The sequence below is a fragment of the Malaclemys terrapin genome, chromosome 4, assembly GCF_027887155.1.
Source record: "Malaclemys terrapin pileata isolate rMalTer1 chromosome 4, rMalTer1.hap1, whole genome shotgun sequence".
Lineage (NCBI taxonomy): Eukaryota > Metazoa > Chordata > Testudines > Emydidae > Malaclemys > Malaclemys terrapin.
Genome location: NC_071508.1, coordinates 51,155,656 through 51,173,385, shown reverse-complemented (window position 1 = coordinate 51,173,385; position 17,730 = coordinate 51,155,656). Strand labels below are relative to the sequence as shown.

Below are 17,730 nucleotides of genomic sequence, written 5' to 3'. Positions count from 1 at the left end.
ACTGGTAAGTTACAGATAATACAAACATTAAGCATTCCATCTGCCTATATGCCCTGGCTTTCATGTAATTTTCAGACTAAAGAGGAACAAGATGCATCTTGTATGCCACAGTGACATTTTAGTGCTGCTTCGTTAGACATATTGTGCATCCAAAATACTGAAGAATCCAGTTACACTGCATTTCATGTATGTGTTACATACCAACATGACCCATATACAAGAATTGTGGGGGAAAACAAACAAGGGGAAAAGATTAAAATTTCTCTCTCTCTTGTTTTTAAGTGGAAAACAGGTTAAACTTGTAATCTATTTTGTCCATGAATAAAAGAGGACTTTAAGAGTTAGTCTTTTCATATTGGCTCTTAAATTTTGACTAAATTCAGGTCAAATTTTTTAAGAAAACATCCAATATGTTCAAAGAGAATATAAACATATACCAATAGCTCATATTTTCAGTTGACAATCAAAATGTGAACACATTTAAGGAAATGTTTTCATCAGTATCATACTGACTTTTCCAAAATTCAAAGTACATATTTTAAAAGTGTTATTCTGCACTGGATGGATGAGAAAATTAATAGTAGTCACTGCATACTATCTTAATATGGTAGTATTCTGCTTGGTATAAAACAAGTTATCTGACATTTGTTTTCCTTTATTTTGAGAACACCACAATTAACTATTTAAAGACTGGCTTATTACTAACCTTTTTGTGTCTCCTTTTTGGACTTTTACCCAGTGCTCCACTTGAGTCATGTTGTTTTTCCTTTGCATCTGTTTATCTGGATTTGCTCTGGGAACAAACCCTCTTTTATACAAACTGGTACCATTCTGCTCCACTGGGCCAACACTCATGTTTAATGAACTAGGAAACGTCCCATTCTTCTCAACTGGCTGAGGCTGAGCTACCTGGGGCCGAGATGCACTTGTTAAATCTGGAAACTGATCAACTTCTCCTGATGTTAATGGAGGCTTAGATTTTCCCCTCTTAGCTTCCAGAATTTCTTTTCTGAAGACATAACGTTCCTCATCTTCTCTTTCTTTTCTTATCTCTTCATGCCTATCGTATCCAAAGGTTTCAGTTGCTTTTTGATAACTTTCTTTTATATCAGCAGTATCCACCGCCTTTGCACGCTCTTTGCAGGAATCCACATGGTTAGCTTGGGGAACAGCTTGCTGATCCGCTTTTTCTGTTTCTCTGCAATGAAAATATGTGCTTATGTGAACACCACTTTAGTGTGAAATCTTAAAAGAAAAGTCAGTGTAGATTTGCTAAGATTTTAAGAAAGGGAAGCCCACAAAAATAGCCTCTACAGCTGGTGATAACCTGATGCACCAGGGGTGTGTGACTGCAGATAGGACTGGGTGAGAATCCTTTGTTCCCCCATTTATACAAACCATTACTAAGGAAGCACCAAAGAAACTTATTTTCAGCTGCACTTTGCTAAAAATAGTTATACTTAATTATTGAAAAATAAACTGAAAATACTGATAGCACAGCATAGTGTTCAACGTCTGTAAATGTAAAATTGTGTGTTACAGGGGTTGGGAGGGAAGAAGTTGTAGACTTAAAAACAAATTCCCAGGAGAGGAAAACACCTGCCATGTGGTATAAGCGTCTCCATTTGAAAGGGGAAAAAATTCTCTTAGAAGTATTTTTATAAGCTCCAAGAATAAGGCATTTCTGATAAGGATGATATAGCAATATCCAGAGAGAGATGAAGTCCCATCAGAAGCAAGAGAAATCATTCTAACCCTTAGTCAGTTTGGTGGCTAAATTTTAACAAGACTATCACAGATAAAATTGTTAAATATGTTATTTTAAGTACTTTATTTTAGGTATTTTCCTTTTTTCTAAACCTTGCCAAAACCCAAAGCAGAATATCTTTTGAGATTATTTGATAATTGGAAGTGTTAGGTACTATTGTTGGTTTATATTATTTTTGATAGCTAGCCCACTTCATCTGTAACTTTCCTCATTTAATCCTTTTTGGCAGTTTATTAAGATGTCACTGATCTCTAAGTAGCACTACATCTTCTCTGAAACCATATGACCTGATAGTCAGTTTTTGGTATCAGCATCTGTAAAGCTTCAAAGTACATAGCCTCGCTGTCCGGGGCGGCTCCAGGCACCAGCGCACCAAGTGCGTGCCTGGGGCGGCAAGCTGCAGGGGGCGGCCTGCCGGTCGCTGTGGCGGCAGCTGTCAGGGAGCCTTCGGCGGCATGCTTGCAGGTGGTCCGCCGGTCCCGCGGCTTTGGTGGCAATTCGACAGTGGGTACGCCGAAGCCGCGGGACCAGCAGACCTCCTGCAGGCATGCCACTGAAGCCGCGGGACCAGCGGACCTCCCGCAGGCGCGCCGCCAAAAGCCACCTGACTGCCATGCTTGGGGTGGCAAAATACATAGAGCCGCCCCTGCTAGCTGTGAAGCCTTTTCTTGGAGTCTCTGTTTAGTAAATCTGTCAGACTTTGGCTGATATATTTTTAAACTGGCAGTGCACAGATATTAACCTGTTTTTTTAAATGCTATATCAATTAAAAGATTTTGGGACACAGAGGTCCTAAACCAGACTATCCAGTGTCACCGTGACATTCCCATCTTCAAGAGACTAAAGCTATATTTTCACTTTCCTTTTAAGAGCCAGACAGAGTCTACACTGCTTAAGTGCCATTGTGTGAACAAATTCCATTCAAGAACTGGGCAATTCTGTAGTTCTGCACAAGCCCTTAGCTGCCAAGATTCTAAACACGTAGAGAGCTACTCAAAAATAAGGACACATTTTTTGCATAATGTTTGTCCCTTTTTTCGTTGAAAATTTTTGAATATCAATTTTTTTCACCCATCCCTATTTTTTAAAGAGACAATTCTCAAAAAAAAAATTTTTTTTTGAGGGGTCTCACCATGGCAGCCAGTTTGCAGGGCTTGGTTCAAGTGTATTCGGAGGTCCAGGAGGATCAATTCAATTGAGCCACCCTCCCATGTAATTATATGATTCAAATTGCAAGGGCAGGTATACAGGAAAGAACGGAGAAGGACGGAAGGTCCAGAAGTAAAGACAGGAAATAGGCATCATGCAGGCAGCATGATCACTTCAGAGTCCTGAAATAGCTTAAAGGGCAATCATCCAGGCACAACTACTGAAGCAGGGGAAGAAACAAGATGGTAAAATACCTAGGCTTTGTATTCTCTAGGGGGAAAAAATGTTGTTTTTTTAACTCAAGGTAAAATCCTAGTGAAGACAAAGCAGTGTGTAGCGTTCACACAAGTTAGCAGGTTCAAGAGACTTTGGGAGAGCCTACACCCAGTCAACTTGGGCAAAAACTACAAACTGCTTTGTCTTCACTAGAATTGTTTGAGTTAGCTAGCTCGTGTTAAGAGCACACATTTTTCTTAGTAAAGACATCCTAAAGAGGATGGGACCCTGAATCACTCCCCCCTCACACACAAAATACCCCCACTTTTCCTGTATCCATGTCAAAACAAGGAAAGCATGCAAGCAAGCAGCTCCAAATGTCTGGACAGAGCCTGGGCGCTGGTGTCTCCACTATTCACAAAGTATAGCTCTCCCCATCATTATAGGATGAGGAAGAAGAGAGCCTGAAAAATGCCCTTATGTCTAATTGCCTGAGGACTAAAACCATACTAAGTTTCCACTGGCACATCTTTACTCCCTATAAATAAATCAATTTTGCACCTATAAATAAATCTGTCCCACTTATGAATAAATTAATTCTGTCCTACAAACTCCTACCCCTATCAAATAAATCTCAATACTGCCACCCTTCTCCAAGCTCCCACCTCTCCTCTTCTTCCCATTTGAAGTCCCTATCTTTCTCCTCACACTGCTGTCTTCACCCCCAAAGACCAGCCCCATGTGTTTCAAGAATAAAGACTGACAGTTTAAATAAATACACAGCTCTCCAACCATAGTCTAAGTAAGCTGAAAACAGGAATGAATGATGAAAGATTCTACCCCATCCAATACAAACAATATTAAATAATCATTGCTAACTGAAAGAGCACCATCTAAAGCAACTGGAGTTAGGGATATGAGTACCTTTCTGATAAAAATGTCTGCATTTTCATCTTCAGCAGTTACTACTAACTCTCAGTCACATTTTCAGTCTTGTGCATGGTCATAATTTACATGTTACTAACTTTCTTGGGATTTTCCCTACCAATTTTTGTTTAGATTTATAGTGCATGGTTACACAGGGATAAAAGACCAGCAGCACAGCCGCGGCTGGCCCGAGTCACCTGATTCGGGTTCGCGGGGCTGGGGGCTAAAACTCTCTGTGTAAACACTCGCCAGCTGGGCTGCTTAACTGTTCAGTTCTCCTTCCGGGGATTTATCGCTGTCCGATTGTAGGCCACTTCCCCAATGACCTATGGGGTAGGGAGGAGACTCAGGCCCCAGCCCAGGGATTCTCATGCCGCTATGTCCCTTTAACAAAACTACCTTCAATTCCTTGGGACACTTCCCCTCAGCCCCAGCCTTCATCGATGCTTCACCCTTAGCACAAGGCTCTTCTGTGCTCAGGCCCAGCAGCCAGCCTGGAGCGCTTTCTCACTCCCCTGAACCCTGCCAGTACTGAGCTGTCCATGGTGCTGCAGTTCCCTTTGGCCAGCCAGGAGCACCAATTTCCTTCCTCTGGCTCCAGCCAGGAACTTCCTGTCTCTGGCACTGCAGCTCCTTTTTATATGGCCATTCCGGGCTCCAATTAGCTGCTCCCTGAAGCCTCTCTGATTGGCTGCTTCCTGAGCAGAGTCTCTAGGCTGCTCGGAGGACTTAGCTCCACTGCTCCTTTCCTGGGATGGGTGTGCCTAGACCATGAGGCCTCTAGCAAAGAGCCTCTGGGCCTGGTACATCCCGTCACAGGTTCAAATAAAGATGCTCCTTTTCTTATTTTTCCAAATTGCTTTTCAGACAATTATGTAAGTACACATCTTTTGAATATTAATTCCTTCAAACAAATGTTATTCTACCTTCGCTTTCTGTTTTATTCCTTCACAATTCAATGTTAAATATGGGTGAAAAAATGGAATCAGTATGTAAAATTTACAGGCCTCCCTGATATTTTTCCTTTCAATTGTTCCTAGCCATAACTTATAAAGAACATACTGTATATACTTGTTCATTAGCCCGTTCATTATACCCCCCCCCCCCAAGATGGTTAGGTAAAAATAGCAAAAACTGTATGACCCTTTCATAAGCCGACCCTATATTTCAGGGGTTGGCAAACTTTGGCTCCCAGCCGCTGGGTAAGCTGCTGGCGGGTCAGAACGTTTTGTTTACCTGGAGAGTTCACAGGCATAGAGCCCCTCAGCTCCCAGTGCCCGTGGTTTGCTGTTCCCAGCCAATGGGAGCTGCGGGAAGTGGCGCACCACTTCCCGCAGCTTCCATTTGCTGAGAACGGTGAACTGCGGCCATAGAGAGCTGAGGGGCTCCATGTCTGCAGACGCTCCAGGTAAACAAAATGACAATGTATTAGCTATTCAATTCAATGATTCAATAGAGTTTAAAATCATCAAATTTTGGTGTAGACCTGTTTATAAGCTGATCCCCACTCTTTGATGCATCACTTTTTTACCAAAATTATTCAGCTTATGAACGAGTATATACAGTACATAATGGGCATCAGCATGCAGCCAAAACCAAAATCACAGTTTTGGAGCTAGATTCCAGAGCAAAAAGATTAGTTACTGGCAGGTCTGTTATTTATACCTAGAAAAAGAAAAGTAATCTCATTACAGGATACAGGTATGGACACTGTTAAAACTGCTTCTGACAATAATTAACTGGAAAACACAAGGGTTCTGGAATTTGAAGGTTATCCGTTGTTTATTGTTTGAGAGTTTTGCCAAAAGCAAGCACTAGGCGCAGTATTTCTGGGAAACTGCATTGTGAAATTTTAATCTTCTAAAATTTCCTAAGGGTTAAAAACAGGATAAGTCCTCAGTATAAAAACAGTTCTCTTTTCAGAATAGGTGTAAGAAAAGGAATACATTGCCAAAGTCAAAATGTAGAAAAGTAGTACTAAGTCAATTGTAAGAACAGGGAAAAACTGGAAGCAGCTGAAGACAAACAGTTATTGTTTGATTTAGTCCTCCCCTCACCCACTAATCCCAGGTTAGATAGGGAAGTCTTCAGCAGACTAGAGGATATCTCCGGTCTATTACATGTTCCTTTGTTCTACACTTTATAAAACTTAAAAGACTGGCACAAATGTTTCTGAAATTGTGTAGGATGCTTACTAGTGAAGTGGGCCAAAATCTTTCAGAAAAAAATAGTTGTCACCTGCATTTCTATGCATTTACATCTGTATCTGAACTTGTCATTAACTCTTCACTAATTTTGATTACCACTTTAAGTAGAGTTTTGAGATCCCTCTTTGAAAAATTCAAATGTGAATCTGAATGTGAATTTCTGTCAACTAGCTAAATCTAGGATTATTTGTTTCCACACAAAAGATGCAGTGGTTCAACAAAATCAGTTTTTAAATCCATTTAGCTAAAGTAGTGCAAACCTTTATGTGGAAATGCAAATCTGTTTACACATGATTTACATAGATATAATCAAGTTAACGAGTGGTCAATAGAGGGCTGCACCAATTTAGCTAAATCAATTTAAAAACTGATTTTAGTTAAGACACTGCAACTTCTGGGTGTATCCAAGACCCTAATTCTATAGTCCTAGAACTTTACCTAGGCCACTTGGGGCAGGAGGTGGTGTCAAGAAAATGAGGGTGATGTGCCAAAGAGAAGGCAAGATTTGTGGTTCCTGGGAGACAGGCAGGTCAGGGTTTGCTGGAGAAGCAAATCCAGGCATCACACTCCTTTATACAAGTCTGTCTCTCCCAGTCTGAGAATTGCCCTCTGCCTGCCATTGTGTACCACACCTTCCCTCATGCTGTGAAACAATGAGACACATACATCATAATATGTTTAAAAAAGATCCTGGCTGGATCCTTTGAGATCCCTTCCTCTATGTAGGAGGTAGGAGAAATAAAATGAAGGGAGTCACACACTGAACAGACATGGAGACATACCCCCTCACTGAACAATGTTGTGCTATGGGGCATGCACAAGCATCCCATTGTGTTACAGGAACCTCACATCAAACCCTTTTTAACCAACCAACTGCACTGGAACCTGCTAAAGTTGCAACAATGAAATTGAAAGCCCGCAAACCCGACCTCCTAGATGCTGGGGGGAAGGTGAAAAAATCCACTCAGCAGTTTGCCAGTTTTGCCATATGTGAAAAATCCCTTTCAGACTCCAAACAAAGTATGGCCATCAACCTAGCCCCCAATCAAAAGAGATCAAGCTCGTTAGATATGGGTGGGTAACGGCAGGTCTCGAACACAGTCAAACTGATGAGTCATCAGCAGAAAGCAAAAGAACTCAAACTGGCTACTACCAGCAGTAAAGGGAAAGAGAAACTACCCCGTTCTACCTATCCCAGCAGGTAAGAGCCAATCAGCCAACCCCGCAACGCTCCACTGTCCAATGGCAGGGAGTGTAGGGGAAAGGATGTGAAGGCAGGAGGTGTCCCTGTTCCCTCCAGACTCATCAAAGCTGCACTCTGGTAGCAAGGATGAGATAGATCAAGGCTGAGTGTTCTCAGGTCCCACTCATTTTATGTAATATATAATGAGTATACATGAAACAAAAGAAGGGAGTGAAAGTTGATTAAAATCAATTAACGTTTGAATAAGCTGTAACAATGACCTACGCGTCATATACTGAGCCAACATTAACAGTATTTTGTTGCTGACTGCATTTTGCTATTACATTCAGACTATCAATTTTTTATTTCTGTGATGGGTTTTCAAAGTTTGCCTCTCAAGGACAAACTGCTCTTGCCTCTCGGTTTGTCCTGTTTGGTGACCAGCTGTAAGAACAATTCATCTTTAACTATGGCCCCCCCTTTGTGTCATATCAGCAACTTAACAGTTAATAAGTTTTTTTCTTTATTATCTTTTACCTGAAATAAACATATATAACTAAACAACCTCTTCACGTTGCATATCCACATATCAGTCAGAGCACTCCAAAGAGGTATTTAATTTAAAAATTACAGAAAAAAAAGAATAAAAGGGTGGTAAATATTATATATCCTTGGTGTGAACATTGAGGGAAATTCCTTTAAGATGGCATTATACTAACATCACAAAAAAGAAAATAAATATTATTTAAGGTGTGAGATAATCTTAAAAATTGATTACTATTGTAGAGTTCATAGTCTCTTCTGATCCATCATCATAGGGGGTGGTCTTAAAAATGAAGTCTCTCTTACTTTTTGTCTATTTATGTCCTGTCTGAGCCAAAACAGTATTTTTCTGGTCTCTGAGAGCATTTTCAACTGCTAGCTCCTCATCCCAGCCTCTTTTGAAATTTACTGCTCCACGATTGCTTTTTCCTGGACTTCAGAATTTCAGCATTTCAGAAATGAGCTTTAGAAAAAAGTAGTGCCTAGGAGCTCCAATCACAGACCAGGACTCCACTGTGCTAGTTATATAACATAGAGCATATCCCACCCCCAAAATGTTACAAAACGCAGTGTTAGAAAATACAGTAAGTCAAGATGTTAACTAATACTAGTTTCCAAGATGTATCTACACACTTTTATTCCATAACTGAAAAATATGGGAAAATTAAAGTTGATAAAGTATATTTGTCCTTTTCTTATAGTTTGGTTTTTACTCTCTACTCTTTAGAATATCCCTCTTAGAAATTTGAAAACAGTATCCCCATTCCACTTCTCTCCAAAAGTTTTTTTTTTTTTCCCTATTTTTTTCTTTTTAAACTTGCTTCATTTCATTGTCCACACAGAGACTTAGTGCGCAGCAAGCCAGGGTGTGAATAAATCTATAGCACACTAGCCTGTTGCACACTAAGTCACTGTGTGGACCCTGCTACAGTGTACTAAAAGTTCCATAGTGTGCTGTGACATACTGCACTCTATGGATCTTTTAGAATCCAGTAGGAGGGTCCACAGAGTGACTTAGTGCGCAACAGACTAGTGAGCTGTAATTTCATTCACACCCTGGCTTGCTGTATACTAAGTCTTCATGTGGACAAGCCCTAGTACTTTTTTGTGTACCAGCACCACTGATGCTGTCAAAACAATTTTGAACTTTACTTTGTGCTCCCTAGCTTGTTGATTCATTAGCATCTAAGTATACTAATGTAGGACGGCTATAAAAAAAATCCACAAATTTCTTTAAAATCAGAATGAATTGTATACATCTCATTCACTGATTTAAAAAGTTAAAAATGAAAAAAGTATTCTCTTGCTTCTAAAAATATATTTTAACTCACTACTCTTGATTTTTGAAATAAGTTTTTAGCTGCAAGTTAGTAACATATTCAACTTGCCTCTTCAGTGATGAACGTGTTTGCATCAGAGTAGCTTGATTCATGGCACGGATCCAGTCATTCATATCCTCTAGGGTATCTGCACTGAAGTAGTATGTGCGCATTCCTGAATGCTCTCCCTGACAGCCAATAACAGAACTCTTATTATAAATGTATGCCCTCATCCCTGTGTGGACAGCCTGGAAAAGCAAAAAGCAAAGACAAATTAGACAAAACTATCATTCCGAGCCTAAAAATTTATTATAACTTGAGTGGTTACCTTAAAAAAAAAGTTAAGAGTTCTCACAGTATCCTCCTGTATAAAAAATAGAAGATATCACACTAATATAACCACTGCAGTGTGACAAATGTTGAGTTTTAATGTCACTTTGCAATTTTATTTTAGATCAGTTGATGCTGTGTAGTTCCTTTCCCTCTTTTTCATATCATTAAAAAAATTTGCAGCATTTTGTTCTGTTTTTCATACCAATAATTGGAGCTTTTCATTTTATTCCTATCTTACTTGATGTATTTTATTTGCGGTGAACACAATACAAAACAAACTAATGGATCTTTTAGCAAGAATTGCTTAAGTGAGCCAATTTTCCTAGATCATATCATGAAGCAATCTGTTTAGAAGAAACACAATACAAATCTTACCATACATGTTTTTTAAACTGGCATTTTAGGAATAATTGTATTGCATGTTAAGACCTTTAGGTTAAACAATATACTTAAACAAAAAACACTAAATTAGCTACAAAAACACTACACTTGATAATAAAGTTAGCAACATTTATTGAATTATTAAAGCACATGGTATTGTATTTCAAATGTTATTGCATACAAAAAGCTTCCATGTGCCATCTCAAAATCAAAACTATTTGAGATATTTAGATACATCAAGCTGCTAGCAGCTAAGTATTAAACTTCAACACTCTGACATTTCTATTGTTCTTATGTACATAATTTTATATCAAATGTGTGTTTTCATTATTCTAGTCTAATTATGTTTAATCAGATCTTACCCACAGTTCCATAAAAAGACATGGTACCTAAATTACTAAGTCTCATCAGATGCTCCTTCCTGAAACAAGCTACAATATTTCCTGTGTGTTACATTATAAATGCACTTCAAAAGTAGACAATCAGAACTCATCTGCTACTGTTAACAGAATTAACAGCAACTGACAGCCATTCACAGAATCGTAAGTGAGGTCAGCAATTTTCAAGTTCTCTCTACTAGTTAGTACTTCAAAAATCCTCTATTTTAGCTTGAGAAGCTTTGGTTTTATTTGGTTATATTTATTTAATGACAGAATCAATGAATCTCCCTCTTTTTTGTTGCATTACCAAGTACTGGAACTGACTATAAAACTCCATTTACCTTGTAGGTTCATGAAATCAATATTTTGAGCACATTAGTAATTTAACTGTTCACAGTTTTTGGACAAACTACAGCTAGTATCAACACACACAAATACTAACTACACAAAAGCATTTTTTAACCAAGTGAATTTTTCATTCACATATGTATAAAACAAACATGCCTTTTATTTTATAAGCTACATTCCACATATAACTCTTACAGCTGGACTTCTGTTTTGATGGAGTCTTTTCCCACTTGTTATTCTACACTGAAAAATACCCTACCATCATACTTGGCTTTAGAAATACAAACAATTTTGACAGAACACAATATGTTTGATCTTGTGTGAAGCTACATGATCTGTTATATACTCTAAAATTGCTGAGTTAGTGTTAATAGACTCTCACTTCAATCATGTGCAAACTTATTCTCAAATAAGGGGGTTTTCCCACTATTTTCAGCACTCCGTGTTTTGTAGACAACTTTCTCCCTCCCTTCCTTTTTTCCCAGAAGGGCTGCAAACATTTGAACATGGTCTTTCACTCACCTACATGACTGCTACAAGGGAGCCCTCTTATTTCCTTTAAGACAGCTCTATCATATATTTTGTTCTAGTGCAAGTCTTTTGGCTGCCACCTCCCATCTCACTAGGCAGGAAGGCTGATCAGACCAGCAATGTATTAAACAGGACAGCTTAGAAAGAAGGGGGACAGCACATGCCTGGGATTTCAAGGCCTTCCATGTCTTATTGGCCAGCCAAGGGGAGGGGAGGATGGGAGAGAGGGTGGTGTAAAGAGGGAAGCTGACTGGCCTCTCACATCCCCCTAACTTCACCATTAATTTAAACCTCTACTGAGGTTTTGGGGGGCACCTCAGCTGCCTATCCTCCCTCCTTATAATTGTAGTATAGTAGCTGTGGTCTTGGATGCACAGAATCTGACCACTCACCTGTTTTGGGATTAAGAACAAATTTTTCCCATTGTGCCAGTCTGGCAGAGGCCTGTTGGGTTATTTCACCTTCCTCACAGTAAAATGGAAGTATAGTTTTGTTAAAAAGAAGTAGGACTTAGAAATTAATATTAGTAATTTGTAGGAATGTTTAGTTCATTGCAACTTGCTGCCACTGTCCAGTGTGGATAAAGGCCAAAAGGGCCAACTCCCAGAAGTAAGAGACCTGGAATTTCACTGGTGGACCTTGTGACTATGGAAGAAGGGGAGAGCTGAAGGCTTTGCAGATTGAGGACCCTCTTTGATAACCTCCTGCCCTCCTTGGAGGGGGGAGGATGGCAGGATTCAGAAGTGAGCTGAGTCCTAAAGATAGGCTGAAGAGGGTCTACTCCCAGTTATGAGGTTGTAGAGTGGGAGCCATGCAACCTTGGACTGAACACACTTAAATGCCTGGTGCATGAGAGTCACAGGAGATGAGACATGCTCCCGAGGGTTAAGTTAATAAAGCTGAAGCCTGCTGCTTAAATTGAACTCTGTCTTCATTCACCTGTATATCCTGATTAACGTGGTGTGTCTTTTCTCTCATAGAATTCTATTACGTTCTCTCTCAAGGTAGCCATGTTCACCATGCAACTGGAAGAGCGTGTAGGATACTATTTGCCTAACAAACTGTATAAGCAGCAAGCAATATGTATATGGCACTTTCTCCCTTCAAAGACTGAAGAAATTACATGTATAGCCTCAGAGAATGAGGAATAAAGATGTCATGCTATTATCAAACCATGACTCTCAAAAGAGTTAAGAGAATGTAAAATTGGTCAGAATAACAGTCAAACGTATTCCAGATATCTATTAGTAGCATGTCAAACACGCAAGAAAGAAAACCACAATCTTATGCTAGTGTCTGATGGCTGTCACTGCTAACAGACACAGAAGAGTTTTGACAGTCTTATTTTTTATTTTAAACAATTGTTATTAAGGATATCTACAGCATACTAAATAAGCCTGAAATATAACACATGCACATACACAATGGGGGGAAAAATAATATTGGTACCTATTCATGCATTCAGATGCCTTATTCTGGACAGACAGAGGAAAAGGCAGGCTCTCTCCCATAAGGCCCAGAACGAGAAATGGAGAGCAAACCCCAAGAGCATACCAATAAGGACAAGACAAGGACAAAAAAAGTTGAAGTTAAAATAGTAAAAGGATTCAGGTTTTCAAGGACTATATTTTAACACAAAGCTACACTGATTAAAGTAATAACTAATGTTAAATGTCTAGAACCATTAAGTTCATAGATAGAAATACTAAACTAAGAGAAAGTCACAATTACACAGAGAAAGTTAGCAACTTTTTACACATTCCTCTGAAAGTCAGGCATCACAATGACTTATGAAAATACAGCAGAATAATTCCTCTTACTCTTAGGTTGAAAAGTGTCAAATTTATGGAACACTTATGAGCCAAAATTAAAGGAATATCTCATCCCTCAGCTAGACAGTGAATCGGTTTCCTGTAAAAATTATCAACATTATGTGGAGAGGGAAGAGGAATTAGATATAACAACTCTTCAGGAAATCTAGAAGCTGGGACCACTTTTTCCCCCTCCTCTTCCTCCATTCTAAAGCCTGAAACAGTCCCTTTCAGGTATACAGAGCACAGTATTTCTTCAGTTTACATCATGGTAATAAATCCATTAGATAGATTTAAGGTACATAAGATACCAGAGAGCTTGAAGGGAAGGCTCCCTGGTAGCACATGTGCCTTAAATCTGGCTAATGGATTTATATATAAAGAGTGAAGTATGTCAGCACCAACTTCAGGAAGCAGCGAGACACTATGAGCAACTGACGAAGGTGGCAGCCCAGATCCCAACAGGTCTCAGCAATGAAGAGCAGCTCCACATAGTAAATCCTGATTTCCGCTAATAAAGGACATTAAAATACCCAGAAACAGTGTTGCACTGGCCTCTATTTTACAAAAATTGGGATCTCTCTCGTTTCTTCAAGAGATGAATCCTCCCCGTCATAGAAGTTATACATGGTAGTATCAATGTAAAAGTAGAGGTTCTTGGTAGGGCTGATGTAATCTGTGATCTCTCACTGAAGTTTTATTACTACTCCATCTTATTCATCTTCACCATATTGGACTTAAAGCAACAAATCATGGACATGATTCTGCAGGATCAGAACTTATGCTTGTATACATGCTTACAAAGAATTGTTCCTTTGCCAAAGAAATGATGGAAGGCTCCCCCACTTTCTCAATCTAGTATAATGGAGGAATATTCCTAAACTATTTTTTTAGTATTATAGTTAGATAAACTTAAAAAACATTCCCTATGAAAATACTTTTCACACACAAGAACAATCAAAAGTAATCTTTTCTCAGGGAGAACTCTCCAGCTTTTAGTAAGATTTTAATGACTTGACAATAGTCTGTGTTTTAAACTGTTTAATACTAAGACCAGCTCAACAAACTAAATACATCTGTCAGAAAATAAATGTTTAAAATGGAAGCTGACCAATAACTAAACTCATACTTATACTGTAATTGGAATTTTGCACTAATCTAAATAGAAGACAGACCACGTTTAAAATATGACAGGATACATTTTCCACTTGTTCAGGATTTCAGTGTGAAAAAAGTCCTATCTTTATTTTGGGATTAATCTTGTTGTGTTTTCTATTTCTAGCAGCATTTAGTTATGACATATAATGTTCACCCATGCTCTGTGTATTTAAGGGTACTGAACAGATTAGATAAATGTAATGGCTAGTGAGTGATGGAATTCTGGTAAGGAAGTGCTCTTGAAATTCTACAAGCTGACACGTGATGCTGTAGGTGTGGAATTTGAGACAGTCTCACGTTATCACTACTATAGAAATCCTAGGAAATCTATTCTTGCCCCTGCTACATACTTTGTTCTGAGTTAAGAAAGCCACAGGTCCTGGCTTTAAACCTGCATTCAAACATCAGAGAAAAGCTTAAGTAGAGTCAATTCTAGCCCAACAAATAATCCTTTACAAATAATACACGGCAGTCTATGTGTGCATGATTTATTTTATGAGTTCTCCAGTAATAGCATAACATCAGCTTTGCAATAAAATCCTACATGACATCAGGAGATATTTTCCCCCTTAGTTTGGTGAAGAGATCATTACTGAAAGTCTTAGTATAATAGCTTATTGTAATTTTAACCAAATGTCCTCACCACAACTGAATGTGGTGGGTCTTTCTCCATCCAGCAAGAAAAAGGGGATAGAGTTCCTTTTAAGGTTCCCACTGCAATTGGGTTACAAGGGAGGAGGAAAGGGGATGGACTTACTTTAGCAGAGCCAAGGGGTGGAGGGGATAGGAAGTGGATGGACAATGTGGCAGCACTGACCTACCATGTGCACCAGAGGAGGGGGAAGTATTTATACTCTGTACATTTGGGAAGGAACTCTCATCAATCACCAATCAGTTGCACGCAACTTCTCACTCATGAGATCAGAATAGGACTGAGCTTTATCATCATCTGCTGTAGACATTGTACTAGTTCCTTGGAAGGAATTTTTGCTTCACCACCAGATTGGGTGAGGCATGGTTTTTTTTTTTTGCTTTCCTCTCAGCAAGTCAGGGCAAAGTACATAAGGAGGACAGGTCAAGATGTGGCAAACTTAGTAGGTGGCAGGTGTCCAGTGCAGGTACTCATTACAGAGAGGATATGGTTCCCTGATAAATAGGAATTGGAAGGGGATTTAAGGGACGGCATTCCCTACAAAAGCTGAAAAAAGGGGAGTTGGGGCTTCTAATGTCTAGTACAGTGGGAAAACAACCCGCCCCCTCTTTTCCAGCCCTCCTTAACCCTCATTTGAGGAGAGAGTGGTGGTGTCCCAGCAATGGACTGGGACCAAGTTGGATTCCAGATAAGTGTAAACAATTAAGGCAAGAACAATGACCTGAACTGTACGATTTATTGCTGGGTATTCCCAGATACGTTAAGTCACTCATTAAACCACATACTTTCCCTCTTCGCTTTCTTCCTGCATGGCTGAGTCTATGACTATATAATTGTCAGAGACGAACTGAAGCCCAGTTAGGATACTCTAAATCATTTGAGAAGGAATTTTGACAGAAGTAACTGAATTGCTTCTGAAATTGTTATTTAACCATAACCATAAACATGGCAAACTGCAGAACTAGTGAGGAGTGATACACATTTGTTGATCTACCCTAGGTAAAAGCACAAGGTTGACAGATGTAAGTGTCAATATCAACACCAGAACTTGCATCCTGGAGATGATGTCTGGCTCTTGAAACCCATCTACATTCTTTTTTTCTTTTGTGATAGTTTTACATTAGTTTACAATCTTATAACTTTATTATAAAAATGAGAATGTTTCCAAGCAGTAATTTTTCACTAAAAAGGTATGTTTTAGCTAGCACAACTATCCTAAAGAAGATATTCTCTTTGCAATTGTTTCTTATTTTTCCATGATAATACTTCAGAAGATGTAAAAGCTTGGACCTCCATTTTATCTCTTTTTTCCAATATTTGCTTCTTCCTAGGGAAAAGAATCTAAGGAGAAAAGGCTTACTGAGTCATACCTGTTAAATGTTGGAGTGAAGATTCTTTTACAAAGGTTCCTTTGTAAATTTTTCCTGTTACATGGTGTCTAAAGCTACATCTACACTACAGTACTTGCAGCTGTGCCGCTGTAGTGCTTGTGGTGGAAACGCACTAAGTTGATGGGAGAGAGCTCTCCCATCGGTTTAATAACTCCTGCCTCCGCGAGAGGTGGTAGCTATGTTGGTGGGGGAAGCTCTCCTGCCGACATAGTGCTGTCTACACCTGCTCTTAGGTCGGTGTAATTTACGTCGCTCAGGGGCTACACCGAAGTAACCTGTAGTGTAGACAGGGTCTCAGCTCTCCATATTTATTTATTTTTACAAATTTGCAAAAATACACTGAATGTTTCTAGAAAGTGCACTGGATTTGGTCACCATACCCCCTTCTTTACTGGAACTGGTTCTATGGTGCCTACATATAGAAGGGACATCCTGTCTCAGCAAATGTTTGTGACAAGAATCCCTGAGGAGGGACAAGGAAAGAAGGGTGGGATGGCAGGATGGAGGAGAAATGGATGGAGTTACCCAATGTTATAATCTGTAATTTGTATAATTTGCTTCCATGCAGGTCAAAAATGGGAGAGATGATCACCAAAGGGAGGAAGATGGGTAGGTGTGGCGTTGCTGAAGATTCCCAAGATAGGTTCTTGACCTTCAGTCAGATAATCAAATTGACATTTTGATGATAATAAGGGTTGGATGGTGGTAGTGGTTGCAGCAGGTGGTCTCTTCTTCTGATATCTGTCTTTTCTTAGAGTCTATAAAAGATGAAGAATTGGACCAGATGGATCTCCGTCCCCTTTGTGATCTACTACTCATTTGTAGGAGTTTATAGAGAGTGGCCCTGGAGTCCTTTAAGGTGTGCAAAATTCTTTGGTGGACTCACTGAAAAGTCTCAGTGTGAAAAGGAAGGCCTTCTATGATATTTAGACCTCCCTAAGACATGCTAATAGCTGCAGCCAAGATGCTTAATGCATGACAACAGTAGTAGAGATAGAACAAGATGCACTGCTGGCTGCATCCAGGGAGGTTTGCAGTATGGTCCTCATTAAGAACTAACCCTCAGTTCTGATGGCCTAAAATTGTTCTTGATGATCTGGGGGCAGATGATCAATAAAAGTGTTTAATTTGCTGTAATTGGTCTGATCACACATCAGAGCCTAATAATTTGCTATTCTAAACTGCAGTGTCGAGGAAGAGTAGTTTTTAAGCCCAAAGAGGTCAAGATGCTTCTGATGTGATTGTATGGCATAGACTCAGTGTGGTGCTGTTTATCACGCTCATTAACAGCTTCCACACAACCAAAGAATTAGGAGAAGAATGTGAAAATAAAAACTCAGAATTCTTTGGAGAAACATAGTACTTTTAATCGGCTTGCTCAAGTCTACCAGATCATTTTGACAGGATCCAGTAGAATCTCAATTACTTGCATA

At 39.4% G+C, this 17,730-nt stretch overlaps 1 protein-coding gene across 8 annotated transcripts in view; it reads right to left on the bottom strand.

Moving 5' to 3' along the window:
* Nucleotides 1-17,730, bottom strand: part of PLEKHA7 (pleckstrin homology domain containing A7) — a 285,568-nt gene that overhangs the window by 65,916 nt on the left and 201,922 nt on the right. For 7 of the 8 annotated variants that reach the window (XM_054025956.1, XM_054025959.1, XM_054025957.1 and 4 more), the window contains 2 exons: nt 9,382-9,560; nt 707-1,198 (listed from right to left, as the gene is read on the bottom strand). In XM_054025956.1, the coding sequence (XP_053881931.1) occupies nt 707-1,198; nt 9,382-9,560 (671 nt within the window). The remainder of the gene's footprint in view (nt 1-706; nt 1,199-9,381; nt 9,561-17,730) is intronic. The other variant, XM_054025958.1, reaches the window with a different exon arrangement.